Source organism: Wyeomyia smithii, chromosome 3 (assembly GCF_029784165.1).
Source record: "Wyeomyia smithii strain HCP4-BCI-WySm-NY-G18 chromosome 3, ASM2978416v1, whole genome shotgun sequence".
In the NCBI taxonomy this organism is placed as follows: Eukaryota; Metazoa; Arthropoda; class Insecta; order Diptera; family Culicidae; genus Wyeomyia; species Wyeomyia smithii.
In genome coordinates this window covers 209,303,535-209,330,890 of record NC_073696.1, presented here as the reverse complement: position 1 = coordinate 209,330,890, position 27,356 = coordinate 209,303,535, and the positions used below count along the sequence as shown (strand labels likewise).

General features: G+C 42.5%; 1 protein-coding gene across 6 annotated transcripts in view; it reads right to left on the bottom strand.

Annotated features, from left to right (window-relative positions):
* LOC129730702 (trithorax group protein osa) overlaps nt 1–27,356 on the bottom strand; it is a 356,997-nt gene that overhangs the window by 18,841 nt on the left and 310,800 nt on the right. For 2 of the 6 annotated variants that reach the window (XM_055690240.1, XM_055690236.1), the window contains exons 5-11: nt 18,513–18,663; nt 9,319–10,530; nt 9,061–9,230; nt 8,297–8,356; nt 7,235–7,432; nt 6,841–7,057; nt 6,540–6,776 (exon numbers count right to left, since the gene is read on the bottom strand). In XM_055690240.1, the coding sequence (XP_055546215.1) occupies nt 6,540–6,776; nt 6,841–7,057; nt 7,235–7,432; nt 8,297–8,356; nt 9,061–9,230; nt 9,319–10,530; nt 18,513–18,663 (2,245 nt within the window). The remainder of the gene's footprint in view (nt 1–6,539; nt 6,777–6,840; nt 7,058–7,234; nt 7,433–8,296; nt 8,357–9,060; nt 9,231–9,318; nt 10,531–18,512; nt 18,664–27,356) is intronic. The other 4 variants (XM_055690241.1, XM_055690238.1, XM_055690237.1 and 1 more) reach the window with 3 other exon arrangements.

Below are 27,356 nucleotides of genomic sequence, written 5' to 3'. Positions count from 1 at the left end.
TAAGCAAGGCACCGGGACCGGATGGTATCCCTAACCTGGCGATCAGGCTGGCGATAAAAACGGCCCCCGGGCTGTTCAGGGCAGTCATGCAGAGGTGCCTGGATGACTGTCTCTTTCCGGACAGGTGGAAGCGGCAGAGACTGGTCTTATTGCCGAAGGCTGGGAAACCGCCAGGGGACCCATCGGCATATAGGCCTATCTGCCTGCTGGACACCGCGGGCAAGGTGCTTGAGAGGATCATCCTCAACAGACTGGGGAGGTACACGGAGGGTGTACACGGTCTGGCAAGTAACCAGTTCGGCTTCCGGAAGGGCAGGTCCACGCTGGACGCAATCTCTTCCGTCATCAAGACGGCGGAGGTAGCAATCCAGCGCAAGAGAAGGGGAATACGCTACTGCGCAATCGTCACGCTCGACGTGAAGAATGCGTTCAATAGTGCCAGTTGGGACTCCATAGCGCTCGCGCTCAGGAGCATCCATGTACCGGTGTCGCTGTACAAGATTCTGGAAAATTATTTCCAGAATCGAGTACTTGTTTACGACACGGAGGAGGGTCAGAAGTGCGTCCGAATTACCGCAGGAGTTCCGCAAGGTTCTATCCTGGGCCCGGTGTTGTGGAATGTCATGTATGACGGAGTGTTGAAGCTCAAGTTCCCTGTAGGGGTTGTGATCGTCGGCTTTGCAGACGACATAGCGCTGGAGGTTTACGGCGAGTCTATCGAGGAGGTCGAGTTGACGGCCGCACACTGTATACGCAAGGTCGAGGACTGGATGCGCTCGCGCATCATAAGACGGAGGTCACGGTTGTGAACAACCGTAAATCGGAGCAAGAGGCGGTGGTCAGAGTCGGAGACTGCACCATCACCTCGAAGCGATCCCTGAAGCTCTTGGGGTTTATGGTGGACGACAAGCTCACGTTTGGGAGTCACGTCGACTATGCCTGTAAAAGGGGCCTCATCGGCTATTGCAGCACTATCTCGTATAATGTCCAATAGCTCAGCGGTTTATGGCAGCAAGCGAAGACTTCTTGCCAGCGTGGTTTCGTCCATACTTAGGTATGGTGGGCCAGTGTGGTCCAGAGCGCTAGGTACTAACAGTTACCGTGGTAAACTGGAAAGTACCTACAGGCTCATGTGCCTGAGAGTTGCGAGTGCGTATCGTACGGTGTCATACGATGCAATCTGTGTATTGTCCGGCATGATGCCTATCAGCAACGCCATCAACGAGGACAGAGAGTGTTTCGACCAACGTGACACAAGGGGCATACGAGGTACCAGAAGGTCATTCTCGATGCTCCGCTGGCAGCGGGAATGGCCCAACTCCACAAAAGGCAGATGGACGCACCGGCTCATACCGGGGATATCCGGCTGGGTCGGGAGACGACATGGTGAAGTGAACTTCCACCTGACACAAATCCTGTCAGGCCATGGTTGTTTCAGGCAATATCTGCACAGGTTCGGACACGCGGTGTCCCCCATGTGTCCCGAGTGCGTGGAGGAGGAGGAGACTGCTGAGCAGTGCTGATAAAAGTCATTTTCCCCAGCAAAATTCTTCGAAAATTACAGCCGATCATTTTCAATTTTCACTTCCAATGATCACAGCACTCTTTCAGATACACTAGATTTTCGTCCTAGTAACGTGCTGTTATACTCAGATGAAATAGATCGCGCGCATCGTTCACGGTTACGGAATAAAATTTGACGACAAATCCAACCAAATGATCTTCACTTCAAAGCGAAAAAGAAAAACAAACAGTCCACTCAACCAAAATGAACCTCACCGAAACACTTTTTCACTGACAATTTCACTGACGCCTTAACAATCTTCGTTAACTGATAAACTGATTTTGTTGTCTTTCTTCCATCGCATGAAATATAATGAGGTGTTTTGACATTTCACTTCCATGCAAAAAGCGGGAAGGAAAAACTCTGAAAGGAATGTAAAAAAAATAACGTTTATGGATGCTTTTTTTCACTTTCACTCAAGAGTGTCAACAAATATCAACCCTGCTGCTGAGCATGTCTTCTTCGTATGCCCCCGTTTCATAAGAGCGAGGAGCAACATGATGGCTGTGAGCGGGCCTGGCACTACTCCGGACAATCTAGTCCGGAGGATGTGCGACGACCCGGACATCTGGAACGCGGTCTGTGCGGCCGCCTCTCAGATAGTCCTGGAGCTGCAACGTGTGTGGCGGGTCAACCACCAACACGCCAGTGGTAGCTAATTACCAGTCTCCAGGTAGTTAGCTAGGAGGTTATAAGAGTAAAGAGGGTGCATCACGCACAAAAGCCACTCCCCGACGTAATACTTAACCGTCGTTCCGGGAAGACCAGGGCTGGAGACTGGAGGGGTTTTAGTGGGTCGGGACAGGGATCAGTAGGTGCCTGGGCGAGTGTAACTACCCCAGCATCTCTCCCCTAGTCTCATCCCCACACCCTGAGTTCTCTTCTCAGGTGTCTGTTTGCAGATTTCCCCGCCACCTTTAAAAAAAAAATAAGAGAGCTCCTAACAAATCTCGAACAAGCGCACGGCAAAGTTGTCGCGGCTAATGGTGGCACGATGGATATCGTTGCCTGCGGAATGGCAAATCTTAAACCATTGTGCAGGAATCTTCAGGACGGCGTTGTGGTAAGTGACGTGCAGCTTATTCCTGGGTTGACTGCGAATCTTCTGTCAATTAGCAAAATTGTGCAGAAGGGATATTCCGTGATGTTCAACAACAATGGCTGCAAGGTTTTCAATCTCAACGACGAGCTGGTGGCAACAGGGAGCCACTCAACTCTTCATGGCACAGGGCGGTGCTCAACAATCAATTCAAGCTAGACCAAGCGGTGGATAGCAAACAGGTTTTGTCGTGCACCATTGCTGGAAGTCTTGATCTCTGGCACCAACGGATGGGCCATCTTGGTATCAGAAATTTAAAGAAACTTGTTGGTGGCTTGGTGACTGGAATTTAACTGAATGATGAAACTAATGCTACGGACTGTCGTGTTTGTCCGATGGGTAAGCAATCGAAGCTGCCGTTCCCAAAAGGTGGATTTCGTGTGTCCGAGGTACTACAGCTGGTTCATTCAGATATTAGTGGACCGATGGAAATGAACTCGATCGGTGGTAACCGTTTTTACATCACATTTATCGATGATAAGACCAGAAGCATCTTCGTGTACTTCCTAAAAACCAAACCAGAAGCGGAAGTGTTAGCAGTATTCAAAAACTTCCACGCCATGGCGGAGCGCCAAAGCGGAAAGAAGCTCAAAGTGATTCGGACTGACAACGGTAAGGAATACCTAAACAAAGGTTTTCAAGATTACTTACAGAAGGAAGGTATCCGACACGAGAAGACCAACGATTACACACCCGAGCAAAACGGTTTGTCAGAGCGCGCAAATCGAACAATCGTAGAAAAAGCGAAGTGTCTCTTGTTCGAAAGCGACCTATCGAAAGGATTTTGGGCAGAGGCTGTGTCCACAGCCGTTTATTTGATGAACCGATCGCCTACGTGTGGTTACGACCTGACCCCCGAGGAAGCATGGAGTGGAAGAAAGCCCAATCTTTCACATGTTCGAGTTTTTGGGACTAAAGCCATGGTCCAGGTCCCAAAGCAAAAGCGGCGTAAGTGGGACCCCAGATCCCACGAGTGTATACTGATGGGATTCGATTAAGAAACCAAAGGCTATCGTCTGTACGATCTAAAAAAGAAGACTACAATCAAGAGCCGTGAAGTCGTTTTCCTGAACGAAGGCGTTCCATCCGAAGCAGCGTGCCCCGAAGCGCGGCGTGTCAAGCCATCATATGTTAGACTGGACATCGAAGATCCGGTTGAAACCGTGCTTGAGCCGACACTTTCGACTGCAATACCCTGCGAATCGGAATCAGAAGACGAATATGATGAAGGTGATTTAGAAGACGGTAGCGAACCAGTTCAAGTACCTTGACTGATCTTGTGCTCCCTTCGCGACAATTTTCACAATCACCTAGGTCAAAGGTGTCGAAGCGCAGCGAACGGGAGCACGTTCTTGTAGGCAAGTACAATAACATTCATGTTGATAGCACTGGCCTCCCTGGTATCTCACTTCCACAGTCAACCCCTGATAAAGATTCGAGCTCGGACTCGAGCGAATTCGCTGGTTTTTCCGATGATGAAGGCATCAACGATGGTTTCGTGGCAGTGATATCGGGCATAAATGGCGAATTCGGCAACGATCCAGTCTCACATCAGGAAGCGCTAGCCTGCGACGATAGTGATGCCTGGAAGCGTGCTATGCGGGAAGAATTTGACGCCTTGGTGGACAACAAAACTTGGATAATCACTTTGCTACCGAAACGAAGGAAGGCAATCAAGTGCAAATGGGTCTACAAGACGAAGCGAGATGCTGAAGGCAATGTTCAACGGCACAAGGCACGTTTGGTCATCAAAGGTTACTCCCAGCGAAAGGGGGTAGACTACGATGAGACGTACGCTCCCGTCGTTCGGTATAGTTCGCTGCGGTACCTTTTCGCCCTGGCAATCAAACACGACCTTGTGATTGACCAGATGGATGCAGTGACGGCTTTTTTACAAGGCGATCTCGATGAAGAGATTTACATAGAGCAGCCTCCATGTTTCAAGGACGATAATCAAAAAACGATGGTGTGCAAGCTGAACAAGGCATTGTACGGCTTGAAGCAGTCAAGCCGAGTTTGGAACCAAAAACTCGATGCGGCTCTTCAACGTTTTGGCCTGAAACCAACAAAGTACGATCCATGTGTATATATTGGTAACAAAGGAGGCAAAATGATGATTGTTGCAATATACGTCGACGATGTGATGATCTTCTGCAACGATCCAGCATGGAAGTACAAACTAAAGCAACATCTCTCTAGCTGCTTCCGGATGAAGGATCTGGGACAAGTGCAACACTGCCTTGGAATCCGAATCAAAAGAGCCAATGATTTCATCAGATTGGATCAGGAAGCCTACACAGAGTCGATTCTGAAACGGTTCAACATGGAACGATGCAAACCAGTAAAGGTGCCGATGAACAGCAGTGAGAAGCTTACAAAAGATGCGAGACCGAAAGATGACAATGAATCCACTGCTATGAAAAACGTTCCGTATCAGGAAGCAGTCGGGTGTCTCATGTATTTGGCGCAGAGCACTCGACCGGATATTCTATTTGCGGTGAACACTCTTAGCCGGTTCAACAACAATCCCGAAACCAAACATTGGAACGCAGTAAAGCATGTTCTGCGTTACCTACGTGGAACTTCCGGTATGAAGCTGATCTATAGAAAGGATGCAGATACTAGCGTGGTCGGTTATTGCGATGCTGACTGGGGAGCGGATCCAGATGAAAGGAAGTCCACAAGTGGCAACATCTTCATGGCACAGGGCGGTGCAATCTCGTGGATGTGCAAGAAGCATTCAACAGTGGCGCTCTTAACGTGTGAAGCCGAATACATGTCCGTTTCGGCTGCCGTGCAGGAGGCATCTTGGTGGCGTGGTCTGTCAGCACTTTTCAATAAAAACAACGATGAACCGATTGAGATCCGATGCGACAACCAAAGCTGCATTGCGATCGCGAAAAATGGTGGTTATAACCCGCGCACGAAGCACATTGACATACGCCACCATTTCATAAAAGACGCTCTTCGCCGTGGTGGGGTAAACCTGACGTACATTAGCACAGAGGAGCAAATTGCGGATGGTCTCACCAAACCACTGCAACGAATAAAGTTTGAAGAAAGTTGCAAGTTGATGGGACTCTCTGCGGCTTGAGGAGGAGTGTTGAAGCTGAAGCAAGCCTTGAGTTTTAGCAATTATTATTACATGTCAGAAATACAATTATTCATATTCTAACCACTACCAAAGACAGACGTCTTAACTAACCCTGCAATAGATTCTCGGCAATATTTCCTTAGACACAAAATGCCACGGTAATGTTTGTTACCGTATTCTCCCGCCTTTAGACTTTAGTCTGTACATCTGAAAACAAAACTTAACGTAAAGTCACCTTAGATTGCAGTTTTTCTTAGTAGTGGATGTTCTCTGGAAACATTTAAAAAGATACTACTGTCGAAAAACCACAATCTTGCCGAACAGCATGCATTGTTACGGTTTGAAAGTGACCGATTTAGAAAGAATGATGAATTTCTGTGAAGAGAACATCACAAAAAATAACCATTCTAACTAATCGAAAACCCAGTTAAGAATCATACGCAATAGAAAACGCCGTAAGCATATCGATGACCGATTTGACACAATTTTATAGCTTGTTTGAACGCGTCATTAATTCAAAATATGTTTTCAGACTCTTGCAGAAATATAATGGAAAGTTTTACAGCAACGCAGAACGAAATGCTTTCGACGTTGGCAATTATGATTCTAAATCTGGGTGTTAGTAAGGTTAGGTTACTCATGCAAACTAACTACTCTAATAACTTAATATATCAATGTATATTCATTAATAAATGGCTTCAATTTTCGAAAAATAACGTACACAAGCTGAAAATATGGCATGGAATGGGAAATAGGGATGAATTGAAGGGACTCTTGCTCACCTGGATGAGGAGACTGGGTGCCGCTTTGTTGCGATGGTGGTCGTTGTAGATTCGGCTGCGCCTGCGGTTGCGGAGGTTGCGTCGGCGGTTGCTGCGGTTGACCGGACTGTTGCTGTTGGTTCTGGTAGTCCGCTGTTGCACCGGGTGGATAGCCTCCACCCGGATAGGTACCGTAGCCATCCATCGAGGCGCTGCTGCTTCCCGGTGCAGGGAAGGAGTCTTGTGAATTGGACGATCCTGGAAAAAACATTCGGTAGAGTGTTAGCGAACGTTCGCTTAACACGCGTCGCGTTTGACCTACCGGGAGAAGGAACCGATGCGGTTTTGTTCGATTTCTTCTTGGAACCGGCCTCGACCTGGGCAATGATCGGGCCCGGGTCGATACCGCCCCGATCGAACTTGCACTCAAACGGAAGCAGATTCTTGGTATAGTGTTTTCGCAGCGTGTACGCCGCACTGCTACTGGCGCCGATGCCGAGTAAGCCAGCAATGTCCTTCCATGTTTTACTTTTGGTAACCTTCAGTGATTAGGGAAGTAAAAAGAGAAATTCTAGTTGTACGCATAGCAGATCCCATCATGCTTTCCGATCCTACTGGCGATCGGTATAGCCCCACCACAAAAAAGCAACATGCAAACTCACCACCACCGGAATGGTTCCTTTGTTAGTTGTGTTAGTTTAGTTAAGCAAACTCACCTTACACACCTCAAGAAAACCGCCGCGCTCCTGCACTAAAGTGTACAGCTTGTACAGATCCAGGGGTGTCTTCGAGATCGTCGGACAGGCCGTGATCGGTGTTCGTCGCTCCTCCATGAAGGCCAGCAGTTTGTCCAGCCAGGGCCGCCGTTCCGGTTTATCGTCCATGTCATACAACTTGTTCAGACTGTCGGATTTCTGTAACGGTGTGAAGGAAAAAACGGTTTAGAATTTCGTGATACCATGGAACAACCAAACGGAAATGCACGTAAGGCAAGCTGGTATGTATAGATCGAAAGAGAATAGCGTTAGTAAGGTACAAAAATACTTGATCGCTGAAAAAATCTTTTGGTATGAATCAAACTCGAATTTGGCCTAACATTCAAAATATCTGAAATTCATCAATCATATGATCCTGACCTACATGCACTTATATCATTGTTCGTATTGCCGATTCAAATCGAGTTGAGTACATTTCAACTCTTGTTACTGGTCAACTATAAGTAGGATAAGTTAAAACTGTGTGTTAAATAAAAAAAAACTCTTACACAACCATACTTGATAATTATTTTGCCTAAAAGTTCTTCTAGGAGCGGGTAAGCTTTTATGACAATTAGTACTCAAACGTAATATTTGAGAAAAAAATTTGAAGTTGAGCTTTTATTTACTAACCACTAGACCGTTTTTAAGCTATAACTTCACTCAGCTTATAAATGGGCGCGTGATTTCTAGCTTTTGTGTTCATTTGATTCAGAAGCTAACAATAAAAGATAATCTATAAAACTGGTCAACTCAATACAACTTGTTTTCATCTGTACCCGACCTAACCTAATTTTACCGCTTGAAGTCTTTTCATGAACAACATCTTAAAACAGAAACAAAATCACACAAACAGAAAGCTAAAAATCAAACGTTCCTATATATCAGTTTTTGTTTTGCTTCTTACTGGCGAAAAAAAGGTAGATGCATGCAATTACCGCCAACCGTAAGGAAACCCAGGAAAAAAACAGAGAATGTGCAATTAACTACTACTAAGAAAAAAATGAATGCAAAGATACGAACTATATTAACCTTAGTCGATCTAAAGGGGGTCTCCGTGGGAGGGACGTGGCTGTTAAATACCTGTAGAAGAAAGAACGAACAGAAACAGAAGCGAGAGCTTAGTTGAATCCCGAATTATGTAACGAGAAGCAGTTTGTTTTGGAGCGATAAAAAAACCTTGACAAAATTAATCACAATAACTGGATCGATTTTTTTTGTTTTGTTTTCGGTTCGTTTTTTGCTGTTGGTGGCGGTTTGTCAGTCTAATTGGGAAACAAAAGTCAGCTGCAGCAATTTTGTGGGGAACAGTGGGAAGGGTTATGGGACATGCTGCCTAATTGGACCAATTGATGCCGGTGGGGGAGGATGGAAATAAATCATAGCACAATCCGTTGGACGGACACAAACGGAATAACTAGAGAGTGAGAAGAGATTGTATCTACATTTCTACGACTGGCTACCGACGGCGGCCGGCGCGTCATCAGCAGCGTCGCCTGGCGAGGATCGACGTGTGACGACAGCGGCACGGACGAGGACGGCGTGGTATAGGAGGAGTAGGAATACCAGTACGCAGCGACTAGGGCTGCTGCTGCCGCTGCCGACGCCGAAGCCGCGGACGGCGATGGCATCAGCGGCGTCGCAGCAGCAATGGGGTGACGTTGGTAATGGCACGACGACGATGGCAATGGCGAAGGCGGTGGTGGTGGCGGCACACGTCTGCCAGCCGAAACCGTTGCTGCGTTGACTGTACGTTGCGGTATTGCGCTGGCCATTACTATACTCACTGGACTAGCTGGCGTCCGAGGCCAGGATGTGGGCGAGTTCATCTCGAAGTCTTCATGCTGGTTGTGCGGTCCGGGGGACGCGGTTGTTGGCGTGCTAGTCAGGTGACTTTGGTTGTAGAGTTCGCCTTTCCGCGATTTCGGCGTCGAGCACTGCGGATCTTCACCGGAAGCTGTGTGGAGGGTGAATAGGAAAAGTGAAATTTAAAAGTTTGTAACTGGCGAGCAGCGAGGTAAATAAGCGAAATTCTCAATACTAACCTACTGAGGTATTGGATAAGGTACTCTGCTGACTGGCTTCATCGAGGGTAGCGCCATCAGGTCCCGTTGTAACGAGTGAGGTAACTGGATGTGGCATACCACCGCCAGGCCCGGACGAGCTGACACCGTTGTCCAAGGCACCGATCGGACCCGATTCCGGATGGGGCGGTTGTGGTGGTAACGATCCATCCGAATGACTGTTGGGTCCGGCCTGCGACTGGGATTGTGGTGGTAGCCCTTGCTGGTTGGGAGGAGTTCCCGATGGTGGTCCCATGCTAGTAGGTCCCATCGGTGGGCCCATGTGGTGAGGTGGACCCATCGGGGGATGCATACCGGGACCATTGCCGTATCCTTGAGGCGGTGTTGGACTGGGTGCACCGCCATAGCCGCCTTTATGTTGTAGATGCTGCTTAAGATAGTTTAGAGGCCGTGGGGATCCGCTCTGGGGCGGACCTCCGGTAGGTGGTCCCTGTTGAGACTGTGCTTGATTCGGTTGCTGTGGTGATGGTGGCACACCGGTGGGTGGCATTCCCTTCCCCGGCTGCTGCTGATGGTTGTTAATGTGACCTCCGGGAACCTGTGGTCCAGGACCTGGAGGTCCCCAACCTTGCTGATATGGTTGGTGCGGAGGATATTGCGAATGTGGTGGAGGACCACCCACATGGTTTGGCATGCGATGACCAGAATAGCCACCAGGACCGCTGGTCACACTGCTTGGAGGTGGAACAGGAGGTGGCGGTTGTCCTGGTTGGCCTCCGGGGGGTGATGGACCGTAACCACCCGGGTACTGAGGCCGGGGTGAATAACTTCCTTGCGAATGTGGTGAATACTGTTGCGATTGAGGATTATGTGGTGGATATGGTGACATTTGCTGTGGTCCGGGCATTCCTGCACCTGGACCACCGGGACTGGGTCCCATCTTGTAGCCACCGTGCATATGCGGCGGATGGGGAGGTTGAGTTTGATATCCTTGAGCTGCCATGCTTGCTTGCGAAGGTGGTGGTCCGGGCGGACCTTGCTGTGGACCACCTACTGATGGTGGACGATTCGGTGATGCAACACGCGAATGATCCGGCGGCTGTTGCGACTGCGATTGATTACCGTGGCCTAGATTACTACTACTACTACTTCCTAGTTGATTCGGTGCTTGCTGATTTGGAACTTGGGAGTGACTACTGGAGGGACGCGGAGGCATCGGTAAACTCTGCTGACCTGTGAAAGAGAAAGTAATGGAAAATGAAAATAAACATCACACATCGGTAATCTTATTTGAAACCGTCAAGGTCGCAACCGAGTTGCAGACATAACAAAGCGATAGATATAGGTCAATGTCACGGAAACTGTAGTGTAAGCACACACAGACATACCTATATATAAATACGTACAGCTCAATGGCTTTAGCTGGTGAAAACCAGAATAGAGGAGACACAGCACGTAAAGAATGGGAGGGCGAGTGCGAGTGTAAGCATATACAAAAGTTTACCGACAAAGCGGAGGCAAGGGCTATTCATAAAATAAACATAAAAAATCCAAAACCCCTTCCCCAAGTGTTGTGTGTGTTCTTCTCGACAGAGTGCCCAGCCAACACGACGACGACGACGATGATGATGACGACGGCGTTGTTGCTCCTGTTGCTGGTTGTGTGGCATTATTTCACGAATGGAAACGAGAGCTTCTTCTGCTGGCGCGCTTTTCAACATCTTCCCCTCGCCCAAATCACCCCATCCGATGTTATCCCCCGCCCACCAGCTTTTGGCTTTGACTCGAAACCACGCCATTCCATTTATTCTCCGATGATGGTGTGGAAGTCCCTCCACGACCACGTGCTGCTCTCTGTTGCACTATTGAAGCATTTTTTCTCACCCGTTTCGGCATACGCTTATTGCCGGAATTCAGCCGGCGAAATTTGGAGCACATTGAGAACGCAACTCGTGTTGCATCAGTACCAGCATCCAAGGATCTACCATTCCAAGCGAAACCCCGCAACGATAAATGCATCTGTATGCGGACCTACGCATAGCATCTACTCGGGAAGGTTTCCCGATAGACACCGACCGACCGGCCGACCGTGCGGCCCGAAAATCTGGAAATACGCAGAGAAACCGATCAGGGACTTGCAAATATATAGAACCTCATCTCTTGACCTATCCTCCCCTCGCACAAAAGCAGGGGCAGGCAAACGATAAAATAATAAACATGCACCGTACTAGACTCCGGTCCACCGTCCGACAATAAGTCTGGAATATAAAATGGAAACCATCCGGTGTTTTGAGTGGTCAGTGCCTTGAGCCCGAATTGTTTATGTGATTCTAAACGATACGGACTTTTACAGATTTTAAAACAAGCAACTTTTTTTAAATATTTTTTTACTGTGCATTAACCTAATCTAAACGTTATAAAGCCGCTAGTCGTACGACAACGACAACGACGACAATGCATGCTAATGAAAGTGAAAATATTTGAATTGATTAAACATACATGCGACTATTAGTTATTCGTATATTCCAACACACGAACTCTAGAAATGCGCTCCGTTGTAGCTGGTTTAGGATCAGCTGGCCACACAGCATCACCATCATCGTCATCGTTAGCGCCGACACCTACAAACAACAGTAACAGCAACGGCGCCATTGTCGAACGAATATTAGACGGCGACTAGACTGGGATGCGAACTGATAATTGCCGCTGCTAAAGTTCACCGGCTCAAGGACGACGACCGGTCCATCTCTACGCTTCGACAATCCATCCCGGCTAGAGGCTAGCTAAGGTGGAACTGCTGAGGGTGAGTTGAATGCTACGCACTTTCATCCGCCACGCGCGCGTACCGTTCACGAGCAGTAAAATTGTTTGATCTGTTATCTGTGCCACACGTTGTTCCCGCCACCGTCAGTGTTCCAGTAGTATTCCGGGAAGTGAAGAACCGTCGGTCATTTGAAATGCAATCGCTACACTCCACTGAACGAATGGTAAGGGGGTTCTAAGGGGGGATGATGTTGCTGGGGTCCCAGTGGTTCAAGGTTAGTAGTGCCACTCGTGGTTGGAATATTGATGCGATGCAAAGGTACGGCACGAGATGATGGTATCTCATCATCGTACACACAGGTAACCGTTATCATTGAAACGCAAGTTGTGTTTAGCGAGAGTACAACTCAGGTGCAGTGATGTGAGCTCTTCGGGGAATGGAATGAAACGGGCGCTTGTTAGAATTTACTTTGCCATGTTCAAAAACAGCTTGGAGGTTTACATTTAAGATTTTATTTTGAACAACAATAGTATCAGATGATTAGATGTAGCACAAAATATTTTCACCAACCGCGACATCAGTTGTAAAGCATATTTAGCTAATATCCCAGACTAAAATAATTATTCATCTTTTGATCTTCTCGATTTTAATAAAATTTTGCTGATTGTTTCCTATTTAATAAAATGAATTTTAATATTATTTTAATTTCGATATTTTGAATTTCAAAATCGGTAAAAGCACTGTAAATCTTCATGTAGAAGATGTAGGTACCAACAGTGTAAAAGTCTGCTGATCATTATATATAATAGTCTCCAAAAAAAAAACATTTTTGTCAAACAGATCAAACCTGAAAATTGTAAAATCAATTAAAATGGTGTCTAGCTAGGAAAGCAAGGAAAAACCAGGAGAAAAGAATTCACTAAACACTAAAAAATCATGAACGTTTAAGCAGATTCTAAGATTGAGTTTTCACTACATTTTTTAATAAGAACAAATACAGGGCGGGAAAATTTTTTCCAGAACTGAATTCCCTGATTTTCCATGATATTTTCTGGAATATAACATTATTTTCTCGTTAATTTTCAGCAGTCAGCAGAAAAAAGTTCAACGAAAATGACGCAACTCGGAAATTCTAGTGAAAAAAAGCGTTCGATCCAGGGTGGCGGAAAAGTTTTCACAAATAAATTCACTGATTCTCCCTGAAAAGTAACCTTAATTTTCCTGATGTTTTTCCGCATTCAGCACACAAAGGTGCAACATAGATGAACATAACTCTGAAATCCCAGTAAAAAAAAGTTCGATCAGATATGAAGCCAAACAGTTAAGGTACCGCATAAGCTTTTACGCTAAAAAAATTGGTTTCGGCGCTACATAGCCGTTTAGAAAAGAATCGCGTCTCGGTTAAAAAATTTTCCTTGATTGTTTTTCAGTTTCCCTGATTTTCCCGATAGATAGGTTTTTCCCTTTTATGCTCAAAAAATCCGTTTTAACGCTTATGAGTCATTTAAAAAAATCGTGTTTCGTTTAAAAAAATCCATGATTATTTTTAGTTTTCTCTGATATTCCCTGATTTAAGTTTCGATATCCTGAAATAGCAACCGTATGAAATGTACACAATTCTGTTAAAACATAAATTCGCACATTTTTTTACAACCGGCTGTTCTCGTGTTACCACTGATATTAAAACTCATAATTTATGATAAAAATCCTATCATATTAATTTTGTATGGCCGTACCCTGCGCTAGTGTTCCCATATTTTCAGTATCTGTATTTTGAAGCTCAGAAAATTTTGTCACCTTATCCAACAACCTGTATATTGTTGAAAACATGAGCAAACTTTTGAAAACAATAACGATTTGTGTGTCAACTAGGCTTACATTATTATATAAATACCAAGGTGGCCACTCAAAACCCATTTTCATATTCCTGCTGTTTTTAATATTTCTTTATTTTTAAAAATAAGAGAGATACAGTAACTTTTCACAAGTTTATTCACGTCCTTGCAAAAAAAGTTTTGAACTATAAAAACTATTTCACATTATTCGCTTTTAGCTGTTCGTCTACGTCAGCAAGTTCCTTCAGGGAGTAATGCCCAATCAAAGCAAAGCAAAACCTTGGTGCTACATCCCGTATCGGAACTTGACCTTCTGTTTATTTTACCCAGACTTCGCAGCCAACTGTTTAATGTACAGGACAATTGCGGGGCTGGCGCTACGATCCTACTGACACCAACAGTCTCTCACGAACCGCGCCTCGAACCTACGACGACTGGCTTGTTAGACCAGTAGCGTACCTCAAAACCAGCATAATCATTGCCCTTTTTATCTCCAAGTCGTTTGACAATCTTCGCCGTCTTGCGCTTTCTTGCTTCCATCTTCTTCTCCTGGCTGTAAACCTGTCGTTGGGCTTCCAATGCTTTTGTATAAGAATGCAAATGGACTTTGGGAATAGTGCACATGATTTTTTCTCTGATACCAAATGTCTTAGAAATGCATGGAATGACGAGATCTGTTATTATCTCAAAAACATCCAACAAGCTGGATTTTCTCAAAGTCCGTAAATTAAATTCAATCCATACTGTGAATAAACAAATTAAAACAAAAACTATTCAAAATAATCCAAGTGAAACCCGATTTTTTCTAGAAATCCGTGCGATAAACCAAGGGAATTCCAAAACCCGCGTTGAAAAAGACCCTGAAAACCCACGTCGAAAACTGCAAACTGTATTCCTAAACGAAATGGTGTTATTTTTTTAAGAATCCGATAATTATTGGCTCCTTTTACAAAGCAGTATGCAACACATCCAAAAGAAATTGTCTTGCATATCGAAATTGTGTAAAAAAAAATTTTGCTTATGACTAGCTTTTAAGGGGTTATATACCTTTTTGGTCGAGAAAAATGAGGGAAGTTTGAATCTTTTTTTAAGTGCATAGCACCATTTTCATTGCATCAAATGGGTATTTTTCTGAAAGTACAGTTTATCAACAACAAAAAAATACGTTTGATTTTGAGATATACCAATTATTACTGGAGTAATGGCCGTTTCCCCGAAACGTTATTTTTTTGCAGAGGCTTGCGGTGATCCTGATAGAGACTCAGCGGGTAAACCGAAATCAAAAAACTCATATTATTTCATTAGTTTAGAAGTGTGCCGAGTCCTTGAACGATCGCTTTTATGAGTATTTTGTTTTCAGTGCAAATGGGAACGTTTTTCCCAAAAAATGCACGTTTTGAGCGCTAAAAGTTGCATTAAAAAAATATTTGCGACAAAATGTAACTGTATATTTCAAAAAGCGATCGTTCAAGGACCGGCGAATTTAATAACGAAAATTTAAAAAAAAAGATGAAGGAAATCGGTTCAGTAGTTTTCCCGCAATCAGGATCACGGCAAAGTCATTTTTCGGGAAACACTATTCCGAGATAATCGGGTGTAAAGTTTCAAGTTTAGCTTATGCGGCTGTGGCGAGGCGCGCTGCAAATCGCTCTAACTTTCTTCCTATTGCTCAGATCTTTATGAAAATTTGTGAAAATGTTCTCAAGATGTTGTGTTTGAAGATAATACAATAAAATTTTTTTCGTCTTTTTAAAAACTGAAAAGGTATATAACCCCTTAAATGACATTATTTCAACTTCGTTATAATTTGCTTTTTTTAATTCAATTTAAAAATTTTATTCACTATTGAAAAACAATTTGTTGCATAATATATAATTGCTGAGTCTAGAAAATAATTCGCTACAACTCGTCCAAAGATAACTTTCCCCTTCCTTTTTACGCTTACTATTCCGAGCCTCGCTGCACTTGGCCAATATACACTAACGTCTTTTTTCACGTAGCGCGTAAAAAAGCCGCTTGAATTCCGAAATTTGTGTAAAAAAACTTCATTTGCAGAAAGTTTTAACCATTTCTACCAAATACTTTCGAAAAAAGGAAAATATAAAAATAAATATAATATATAGTTTGAATAAGTAAATATAATATATAGTTGGAATAAGTAAACTCGTCGGAAAATAAAGTGTCATTTATTTTGAATAAATGTTTGGTTGTTTTGCAATGAATAAGAAGAATTTTATTTTCTACTCATTCCCCCGAAAATCGGAATTATATATATTTATAAGCCAATTTGTTATTTTTTCAATTTTTTAAATATTAAAAAAAATAATTCTTTTAGTCTAAAACTTAAAAAATGGTCTATTAAATTTATTATTCAACCTACTTCTTGAATTTTTTTATTTTTTTAAACGATTTTTATTTATTTACAATTTTTTATTTATGTTTTTTTTTTTTAATTTATAAATCAAATACGGAACGTCCATTCCGACCTTTTCTCCTTCTGTATAAATCTTCAAAATTTTGTGCAGATTTTTGCAGCCTTTTGCCTGCGCGACCGATTTTTTTTTTTTGCAAACCACGGATTGATTTTTCAGATTTAAAGTAGATTCTTGCGGTTTTACGAGCAGTTGCCCACATTTTTAAAATACATCTGGTGTCTTTGGTTGATTGCAATATCGGGATTTTTCCCAGTGTTATTTTTTTTTATCTTCACATATTTTTTGCGTTTGTTTATAGACATTAGTGGCATTTTCCTGGCAAACGTTACATCCGCCGTGTAGGTTTGTATTAGTTTCCTTCGACTTGTGAATTGTCGCAACTACTTGTTGCGATTGGTTTTGCCGATAACGTTTGTGGTAGCCGCGGGCTTTAGGCTTTGATACGGAAGTAGATGTGTGAACGTGTGGATGATCTGTTTGGGTAACTTTATGCGGTGAATGGTTGTAGAAGGGAGCGACACGTCTAAGCAATGTTCTTGAAACGAATTATTTCTATTCATGTTTTCTGAAAGCATCACAACAACCCCTATTGACATATCGTAAATTACTCTCATGAAAGTTAATCTATTTTATATCAGCACAACACAACGGACGCTTCCCATATTTTTTTCGAATCTCTTTTTATTATTTTTTTGCATATTCTACGTTAACATTTTCCAATTTGATTGGTAGTTTTTACATATCCTAATACTTCAAATTGTATTTTAGAATTTATAATTCTTTTTATTTATAAGTGCGTGATCATTTCTAAATTATTACAGTAATCCAAATAATGGTTGTATTACTTAACAAAATGAATTCTGATCACAAATCCAACCCACTAACAAAAACTCCCATCCGTGGTCCTTGGAAGGATGCAGAGGTATACACGGTCTCTAACAAAGCGAAGACCACATTCTAATATTTTTTTCATATTGTAGGTTTCGTGTGACACTGACACAGCTCGATTGCATAGTTTCGAGAGAAACGGGTTTGAAATTAGCGTTTATAATTACCTTTTTCACTTTGAATTTTTAGACTTCCCATTTTCATCCTAGTTATTTGCGTCCATCAAGTCCATACTCTGAGCAGTTTGTATGAGTTAAAAACATCTACTTATAACTCTCGATTTATTGTGAATTTTGGAACGAGTCTTTGTGAGACAAAACTTAATCGTATTTGGTATCACTCTACATCAAAAGTTCAAAATGAAAATTTTTTGAGTTGTGCCAGTGTTGCACGAAATCCACCTGGCTGTATAATGTCTATATTGAATCGGGTCATTGAATGATGCACAGTGAGGAAAAATGACTCTACTGACACTATTGCTTTCAGTTGGTTCATTGTGCATCTTGAGTGGCACGTGCCCACCACTGAGTAGCAACCATTAATATGTTCCGAAGTCCGCGTAAAAACCTTGGGTTGCATTGCAATTTTCACATTTTTAGCTTAGAAACGGCATAAAAAATCATGTGAATTTCGGTAAATCCTGAAACTAATCGAAAACATTATTTCCAGTTGAATCCGGGGTGCGATACAAAGGACACGGAAATTTGGGATACCAAAAGCTCTTAAGGCTTTTCTGTTTCATGCACCGTTATTTCATACCATAAAAACTTTGCTATTGTATATCTCGCAAAAGCATTCTCTACGAATGTTTTTTGACAAGTAAAAAAAATGTGTTTCTTTATACAAAAACTGATAAATTAAAAGGGGGTTTTCAGTAAATTTGCGGTGAATATTTAATCGAATAAAAATGATGACAGATAGAATCAACAAAACAAATTTTAAAAACATTATCATAGCAGACCACTAAAAAAAACATCAGGGTACTGGGGAAATATAAAAGAAATCGATAAATCCATTTTTTTATTCAACTACAACACCAATTTTGTTCTAGCTGAAGCACATATAGTCGAATAAATTTCAATCAGCTCAAAATAAAAATAAAACTAATGCTGTATTGAACAAGAGTGAGGTTCATGTCACAAGGAGGACAAAATTAACACGAAGTCGCATTCGATATGTTTGGAAATGTTAATTTCCGTGACACTGAAACCACATCCATACTGAAATGAACTGAATCTACTGTATATACGGCAGCTATCTATCATTGTCATCCCGCATCCAAACACTACTTACCAACTGCCGGCGACATAGATCGGGACCCAGATGAACCAGTCGGTGACGGACTAGGCCTCATGCCCTGGGAGTTAGGTGTACCGGGAGCAGCGGAAGCACCACCAGTTCCACCGCCGCTCGAGCTGTCATTACTGTTTTGGCCCGTGGAATCCTGCAAGATGAGAAAGCAGAAAGAAAGACAAACAATCGATAAGTATCGTGGCACTGTTTATGTGGTGAAATTTTACTGTCGAATTGAAACGATTAATCGCCCGTGACGGACAGCTCGCGATTGGTTAGTCTGGCCCCAAAGCTGCATTCCCAATTTTTCCGGTTTCTTTTGTTTCAAAATGATACAGGTATACAAAATTTATAACTATTAATTCAATTTCACCAATCTTTTATGACGTCGGTAGCTGAGCATCGATTTTATCTGTTCGAAAATTTTGTATTTTTGCTCGGTCTTCTACACGAAGTGCTATTCGCACTCCAGGAACCACAGCACATGGGTGGATCGTAATCAGCATCGAAATCCATGGCAACCGTTTTCGACTCCTCCCCGTTCCACTGGGTGGCAGCTTCCGCCGAGGCGATGAAATATATGTACCAGAGTACATCCTATGGCAAACATAATTTATTTTTCAATTTTTCATTAATGTCGAGCGTATTCATTCAACTTTCAATATAATTATGCTGCATTTGCAAATATTTGCATTAATGCACATTTTTCACATTTCGCTGGCATTTTTATCACCTAACCAGCGTTGCACCAAGCGACGAAAAAAGGCACCTGGAGAAATGGAAGGGAAAGCCGCACTTGTCACAAGGCCGAAGCAGGAGGGTAGAGGATTTTTCTCATTATTCATTATTAATTTTGGGGTGTGTATAATTGACGTCTGTGTGGCAGCAGCAGCAGGTGGGGTGGAAGAACGGACGGAGGCAAGGTTGTTGCGTGGTGAATATCTATTTATATTTTTGCCATCTATATTTGCGTTTTGCGATACTGCCTTTCATGGATTTTATTGCTGTCAACAAACGGTCGCTGCCATAACGTTGTTTACTTTCGATCATTCAGTTGTGCTTCGCCTGTTGCGAGCGTACATATGCAAATGCTAACAACAGCCGACGGCCATTCCTAGACGGTGCAGGCTCTGTCGTTTTGGCAGAATTACGTGCGAAAATAATGAGGTTTTATATGAGAGCTGTGGGGTCGCATAAACACGAAATTGAACATGAAAATGGGTGGAATTGAAAAGTCTCATTTTTCTTAAAACAAAAAGAATCAAACTGTAAAGAACTAGCGTTGACCCAAAAATGTAATGCAACCTTTAAAAATTACAAAAAAAATATTCTCGGAAAGGACAGTCAAACTTGACGATAAACGTCCACCATCAATCCTTCCTGCGGTTACAGCGTGCATCCGGGTTGTAAAAAGTTGCCCAATTCCTCGTCGTCGCTTGTCCCTGCTAGCATTTTTGCCATCATTAACATCCATTGCGACACTTTTATAACCAACGATCGTCTCGTAGCCAAGCGTGACTCCGAGCCACATTTCAACTTCCAACTGCAGCACAAGCGGAGTACTTCCTCACCTCACAGTGGGTTGAGAGTTGGCCCTATAGCCAAACCGCTCTATGGTACTACTGTTCGTATGTATAAAAAGCAGTTGTAACATTAATTGACGTCATTCAATTATTGCAATATTTTCCGCTTCATGTTTGCTCGTTTTGAGAACGATTTCTCTAATTCGTTGCGGCTCTGAGAGAGGTGAGCAGAGTGGGGCAAGTTTATTCAACAACTTTCAATTACCGATTTTTCTTGCAGAAAAAAATTTCACCGCCCAACGGGTTAACGACGGTCACCTCTAGTACCTGCCGAAGAAATGGTATACTTTTGATTCGCACGCTCCAGCAAGTCTGTTTTATTTGCGCGGGAATTCATCCACTCTTGAAACTGTTGAAGCCACCACCGCCCAGGCTGTTGTGGAGCTGTGTGGTTTTAGGTTGACACTGGTAATTACGCTACCCGAAGGTAGCTGACGATGGATGATGATACTGATGAAACGATGCTGACGTTGGTTAGGAAAATAGAGATTTATCACAAGATACCGACGAGGGAACATAATTAATTACCATTTGGAACGAAAAACACTTGACGACTGATGCTAGGTATCAGAGAATAGATTGTAACATTCATACCAGAATCTTATGGTAGTGATAAAATGAGTTAAAAAATGAAATGATATTTATTTTGTTCTATTTTAGAACCATAAAAGCATTTTCATGAAGTCATAAGAATCTAAAAAAGATTAATTGATATAACTGTGTTGTGTACTAACAGCTATAGCTCTGAAATAGTTCTTTCAAATAACAAAAAACAAAACACTTTTACCATTACTCATACTCATTAACCCTGGTGACCTGAGCTAAAATTGCATTCACTACGTGATCGAATAAAATAAATACTTGAGCAGCAAATTATTGCATGGAATGACGCCAAAGCGCATTGAATACGCAACAGCGCCCCTGATATTGCCTTCCTCCGACGGAAAAATAGGCAGAAAGGTATTCCCCGTTCCAATACATAAATACTGACAATCAATCTACCCGCCGGGGGACAATGGAGCGCCGTGAATGGCAGTGGAGGCCACCGGTGGTAGCCTTTTGTGTATCATCATGCCCGGCCCTTGTGGAAAGCGAGCGCGAACGGTAACACAGCCGGACCAGCCAGCGTCGCTGTCGTTTCGCATGTGCTAAAATTTTATGTATAAATCTATTTAGTATGGCTGTTATTGGGAAACGATCGATTTCGCTTCCCGCTTTGGTCAGCCTGCCGGACGTAATTATACGAAATTACCAATAGACTGTTTTTTTGTTCTATGATGTTTAATAACAGTTTTCTGGTGTGTGGAAAATGAAATATACAGATTAATTATTTGTTGCTGAAATGTCGAAGAAATCGTACCCTGTACTAAATATGGTAGGTACTATGGTTAATTTATTTCCGATGCTGTGATTGAATTAGAACTTATCGTTAACTTTTAGAAATTAAGGATTAAATATGTACTAACATTTGAATCAAACATTTAACAGGAGTTCACCCAACAACGGCTATGAAAAACTGAAAATATTGGAAAATACAACCGATACATTGCATTCAACGGATTAAGAGTAGTTATCCCCTTACACCAGTTATCGTGATCTGCTTTTTTCTCCATCCCCAACAGAGCATAAATGAATCATAAAACTATATAGTTTCCAGTCCTCGCTATCGTTCTCTCCGGTGCCGGATGCTTAGTAAATGTCAACCCCTGCGGCAATGCGAAAAAAATGTCCCTTTTCCACCGGGACCGGATACCGGCCATCCTTTTAATTACGAAAATTATGCACACAGAAATGGGTTTCCCGCTGTTGCTGGAAATAAGTTACTGTCATCCGATCATTTTTTATCTAAACCCTGTCAAATTAAAAATCCCCTGCAAAGTCCCTGACATTGTACACACAATTTCTGTGCCTCGCTTCCTGTTTTGCCTTCCCATCTTCTGTCCCGGTTCTATCATGCGCATATATACATGTCGCTTTGAGAGTTCTTCCTTTGTCGGGGGACCAAAGCCGGATTTGCCATCCGCACAACTAAATATTCTCTTCCACAGCCGTCGGACAACCAGAGAGACAGAGAGAGCGCTTGACACGCGGCATGTACGCCATATATTTATTTTATAATACTCTGAAAAATCGAACTGACGTTGAAATTCTCGTTTCGCTCGTCGCCTCCACGTCGCAATGTGCTGCGGGAAAATATCACGCTCAGGCGAACGGCTGGTAGCAAATGGACTCACCCATCACATCAGTTGCACACCCCTCGGAGCCGATTCAGAGTCCGGTTGTTGGAGCAGGATGGCGAATTTGACACCACACGAAGAGATTATAAAGTTTCTTTTTTCGTATTCCTAACAATATGACCACAAAAAAACTTTTTCATGTCGTAATTTATTAAAGCATTTTTTAACAATTAAATGCTATACTCTAAACGCAAATTTCCCGAGCTTGTTATAATCAAACTACTGCAACATCCGACAAAAATTTATTTTGTGTCCGCAATATCGACAAAAATAATAAAACCTTTTTTTACGGTGCACAATTACCGAACCGCCCAGAGTTATCGCATATTCTGAAAACTTGCCTAACCTCGTCATCTACAATCAGCACTCGGTGGGCTGTGGTGGTGGCAGGGGGCGCTGTGGCCTGGTAGCACGAAATATGACCGACAGGCATGGCAAGGGGCGAGCGAGCGAGCAAGAGTGCTAAGCAAAATGCGACGACCGAAGAAGATTCTCTGGTGACTCGATTCCGCTCTACTGCAGCAGCACGGACGGTCGATGTGCCCCCTCTTGTTGTCGGTCGGTGTTTTATACGAGCAGATGAAAGTGTACACACAGCATAGCACCGAAAACCGATCTGAGTTGTGCTGCTTGCTCGGCTGTGTGTCCCGGTGCTCGAGTGAAGCACTCTGGACCGGACTGGGCCTGGCTCGGGCCCGACTCGAAGCGCTGTGCACCGGAGCACCGAATAGCACACCAAGCAAAACATCGCTAGTCAGCCAAGCTAATGCCTGCCTCATTCCCTCAACAATTTGCCGCTTTTTCATTCTACCCTATATGCCATGCCAGAGATGGCAAACAACCGGCGGTTGTTATAGACTGACGGCAAAACGAGGGGCGATGATGATGGTAAAAACCATCAAAGCATGCACAAAGAAATGTGTTTATGAGCCACTTCTCGAGACACAGCAGCCTCTGCCTCAGCGCAGTTGTGCTGCGAGTTCAGCCGGAGCCGTCGTCGCAACTCTCGAGCACACAGAGCGGCAAGGCCGGGTCCGAAGACTGGCGACTTCAGGCCTGGGACCGAACCGAACTCATCAGCACCACCTTTTGTCAAGGGGTCCGTCATTGTGTTTTCCGATAGTTTCACCAGAACGGAGCACTGAACATGAACATGCTTCACTACTCGGCAGGGGTTTTGGAAGTAGTCATTTTTATGGTGATTCGGATTGATTTGAGCCTGTTATAAATGACGGGTCGGATCGTATCGGATAAGCCTGATCAAGTGGATTGCGAGCTGCGATTCGCCGTTTCGTGATTACATTAGGGGGTCACAGTACTTCACTTTTCTTTTTTCAGTCGAAATTATTTAACACTTGAAGCAAATGAATTGAAAGAAGAATGTTATGAGCTTTAATTATTACTTTGTATCAGTCATTCTTCTAGTTTAATTACGCGAATTTTTATTGAAATTAGAGCACCTTTTGAAACGAATCTAATTCAAGAAATAATTGTCTTAAAGATAGAAGACTAAATGGACGCATTTATTAAACGAAAATTTCACACCAGTAGCCAAATATTCTGAAATAAAGTAACATGCAAACGATAGAGATTACCCATATTTACCAACAATTCATCTTCATTTCATTTCGAAAAGAATTTTATTTCGCAAAACTTCAAAATTCGGCAATTATAAAACGCTTTCTCGTAGGAAAGAATTTCCATTCGCCTTTAAAATTTATGATGCTCCAAAGTGAATTAAATTTATCAACACCGTCACACATATTGTGCGGTTTCATTTTATTCACTTTAGAGAGACTTGGAGAAATCCATAATCTCACGCGACGCCGGAATTGCCAAGCCTATGGTCTTGGAACTCGTAACTGCCGTATGACACCAAATTGTATGATTTGCGGTGACTTTTCTCACACAGAGGAAATCTGTCCCGTAAAAGAGATCGCTAATAGTTTCAAATGTTTAAATTGCGGGTGTAAACACAAATCTAATTTGTTTGGTTGTCCTGTTAGGTCAAAAAAAAATCCTTTAGACAGTGTCCAGTCTACAGGTAATATTTTATATTCAAATAACAACACATTGGAAACTATTCTCGCGTAGCTTTTCAAATGGACCTAAGTAACATTAAGAGACTCTCTTTGATTAATGGCTTAGCACTGGCAGTAACTCTCATTGTTACTTAGGCCCTTTTAGAAAGTTACGCGAGAATTATACCTGTTCGCGCAGCATCAGGCTGTTCATATGCTAGTGTGCTCACAGGTAGTATTCCAAATTCCAACAGAAACAAGCCTTTCGTGTTTACTGTAGAAAAGTCAGCCAGTTTTGGTTTGGGTAGTCTCACTCCTGAAAAGATGGATTACGTACAACAATCCATGCTGCAATTAATGTCCGCTTTGTCGAACTACTCGATGCTATTCAAGTATATATCAAATTTACAACTGGAATTGTTGTGGAATAAAATTCCATGTTTGACATTTAACTCTGACTCCTACTCAGGTGCACAACATCTCGAAAGACGAAATGAGGTAGTATCAGCGTTTTAAACAGCTTCAATTTAATATGCTGTGAAAGATCAGACGTGGTTGCTCTAAGGGTACGTAGACCCATGTATGCTGGGTACCACATTGGATTGATAATGCCTCGTCCCAACAAAGGTTGCTTTGAAAGATGATACCAAGATTATCCGATTGATCAGTAAACTTTAATTACTCATTCTGATTTTGCTTCTGATCATCTTCCTATAACTTTTTCATGCCCTATAAAACAATTTTAAAGACCACTAGTTCTGTGTTCAAAAAATCACAAGACTAAATAGGATGAATAGCGTTTCAGGACCTAAGAAAACTTGAATCATGATACATATTATTTCACAAAATAATTCTGACATTCTCAGAGCATTAAATGAATAAAAAAGTTTAATTTTTGATTCCCGGAACTTATCCGTTCCTAAGGTTCGAGTGAAATTTAATACACCAGTTTTTGACAATGAACCTGAACGTCTTATACGTTTGAGAAATATACGACATTACCAAACTACCGGTAACCGCAAGTCAGTCCCATCTGTAATTTTGTCGATTTTAAGTTAGCATCGGATTTTGGCCTATTTTTGAGTATATTTTCAGATGTACCGGTAAAAATAGTGGTTTGTTCAACAAAAGTGGAAATCAATACCAAGTCGAATTGTCCCATTATGAAAAGTAACCGCAAGTCAGTCCCAGTGGAAAAATAACCGAGAGTCAGTCCTAATTAAAAAACAAAAAGCATAATAGGTACAATAGAATGGTGGGATGGGCAGTGGTGAAGAGATGTTAGATATGACCGTTTATATAAAAATAAGTTATCTAGTAACAATTATAAATTATTAGGATTATTTTTTAGTTTAAATTGGTGATGAATTTCTATTACTATGGTTCGCTTCTTCGTGGATCTACCCGGGAAACCTTCAGTACCGAAAAAACTTCCATCAGAATCCAGGGAATCGTTCAAGATATCTCCAAAGGTGATGCTCGAACCTCAAACGGAATTTGATCATCTTGACATTTGTTGTCGGATGAACCAACTGCAGTCCCGGCTTAAGTTTCTTCATCCAAATTCTCACCGGATGAGCTTTCATCGGTTCTGTACATCTCGAGATTTTCCAACGCCGATATGTTTTAAACTGTTCTCATGGACATACACTTCCGAACTGCGGAGGATTGGCGGCTTTTCACGGCAACGAATAACAACACGTCAACACGCACTATAGCATCAACATGGCAATGTGACTGACTTGCGGTTACTTTTCTCTTCGGTGTAGAACGTGACGGCAAGTCAGTCACACACAATGTTTTTATCATGCAATCAATGATTCCAGTGGCTTTTACAACGTAATTAGTGCAGGCTAGTATGCAAACTATATTTTAGCATCAATATTTTTGAAATAGTTCATCTTAAATAAGTGATAACTGAACGTAAATAAAATATCTTTCTAAGCTGTTTTCTCGATTTCATATTTTTACAGATGGGACTGACTTGCAGTTACCGGCAGCAGAGCCCTGCTTTGAAAGTTATTTTGTAGTTTAACTCTCTTGCGAAATAAAAATTTTATGAGAATTCATGTGTTCATAAATTTAATTCGAACGTTGTGAGTCCTATTAAAAATTAAGTATCACAGAAGTTTGAAGAAGAGGCGCTGGAAACTTAATTAAATAAAGTATGCACTATCTGTATAGATAGAACTTCAAAAACATGAATGCACAAGAAAGATGATAGGATTTTTATATCGAAAGACTTCCGAACCCTCTGTCGACAATTTTCATCCGATTTCACAAGTTTTAGCACTAAAAGATTAAGCAACTTATTTAGTTTGAAATCAGTGTCAGCGGTGCCGAACGAATTTTCTCATTCCCGGGAACCCGGTTTTTCTGGGATATGTTCGGAAACTTAGGAACTTTATGAATATTTGACAATATTGTTGACACAATTACAATTGATACCTTACAGGGTGACGAAAAAGCTTCTAAAAATATATTCCCTAATTTTCCCTGATATTCCCTGAAATATAACATTAATTTCCCTGATATTTTTCAGCATGCATAGGACAGAAAAAAGCAGCGTAGATGAACAGAACTCTGTTATCTCAATAAATAAGTATTCGATCGGATGGAAAACCAAACAGTAAAGTCCCGTATCAGACTTTCATGCTGAAAAAATCCATTTTAGCGCTGAAAAGCCAATTAAAAAAGAATGTGTCTCGGTAAAAAAAAATCCCTGATTCGGTCTCTGGCGCGTCATCCCGATTCCGGAAAAACAGGTCGGACTCGATTATCCGGAACATCAAAATAAATGTCATTCCGGATAATCGAGTTTTCCGGATAATCGAATCACAGAAATACTACAAGGTATACAGCCCTAGGGTTGTATGAAATGGTGACGTGGGACTAAACACTGTAATTAGGGGATTTTTTGTTACAAAATATACAGAGTCTGCAGACAGAATCAATGTGTTTATTTTCAGCCTCCCCTGGAAATCAATTTTTGGAATATATTCA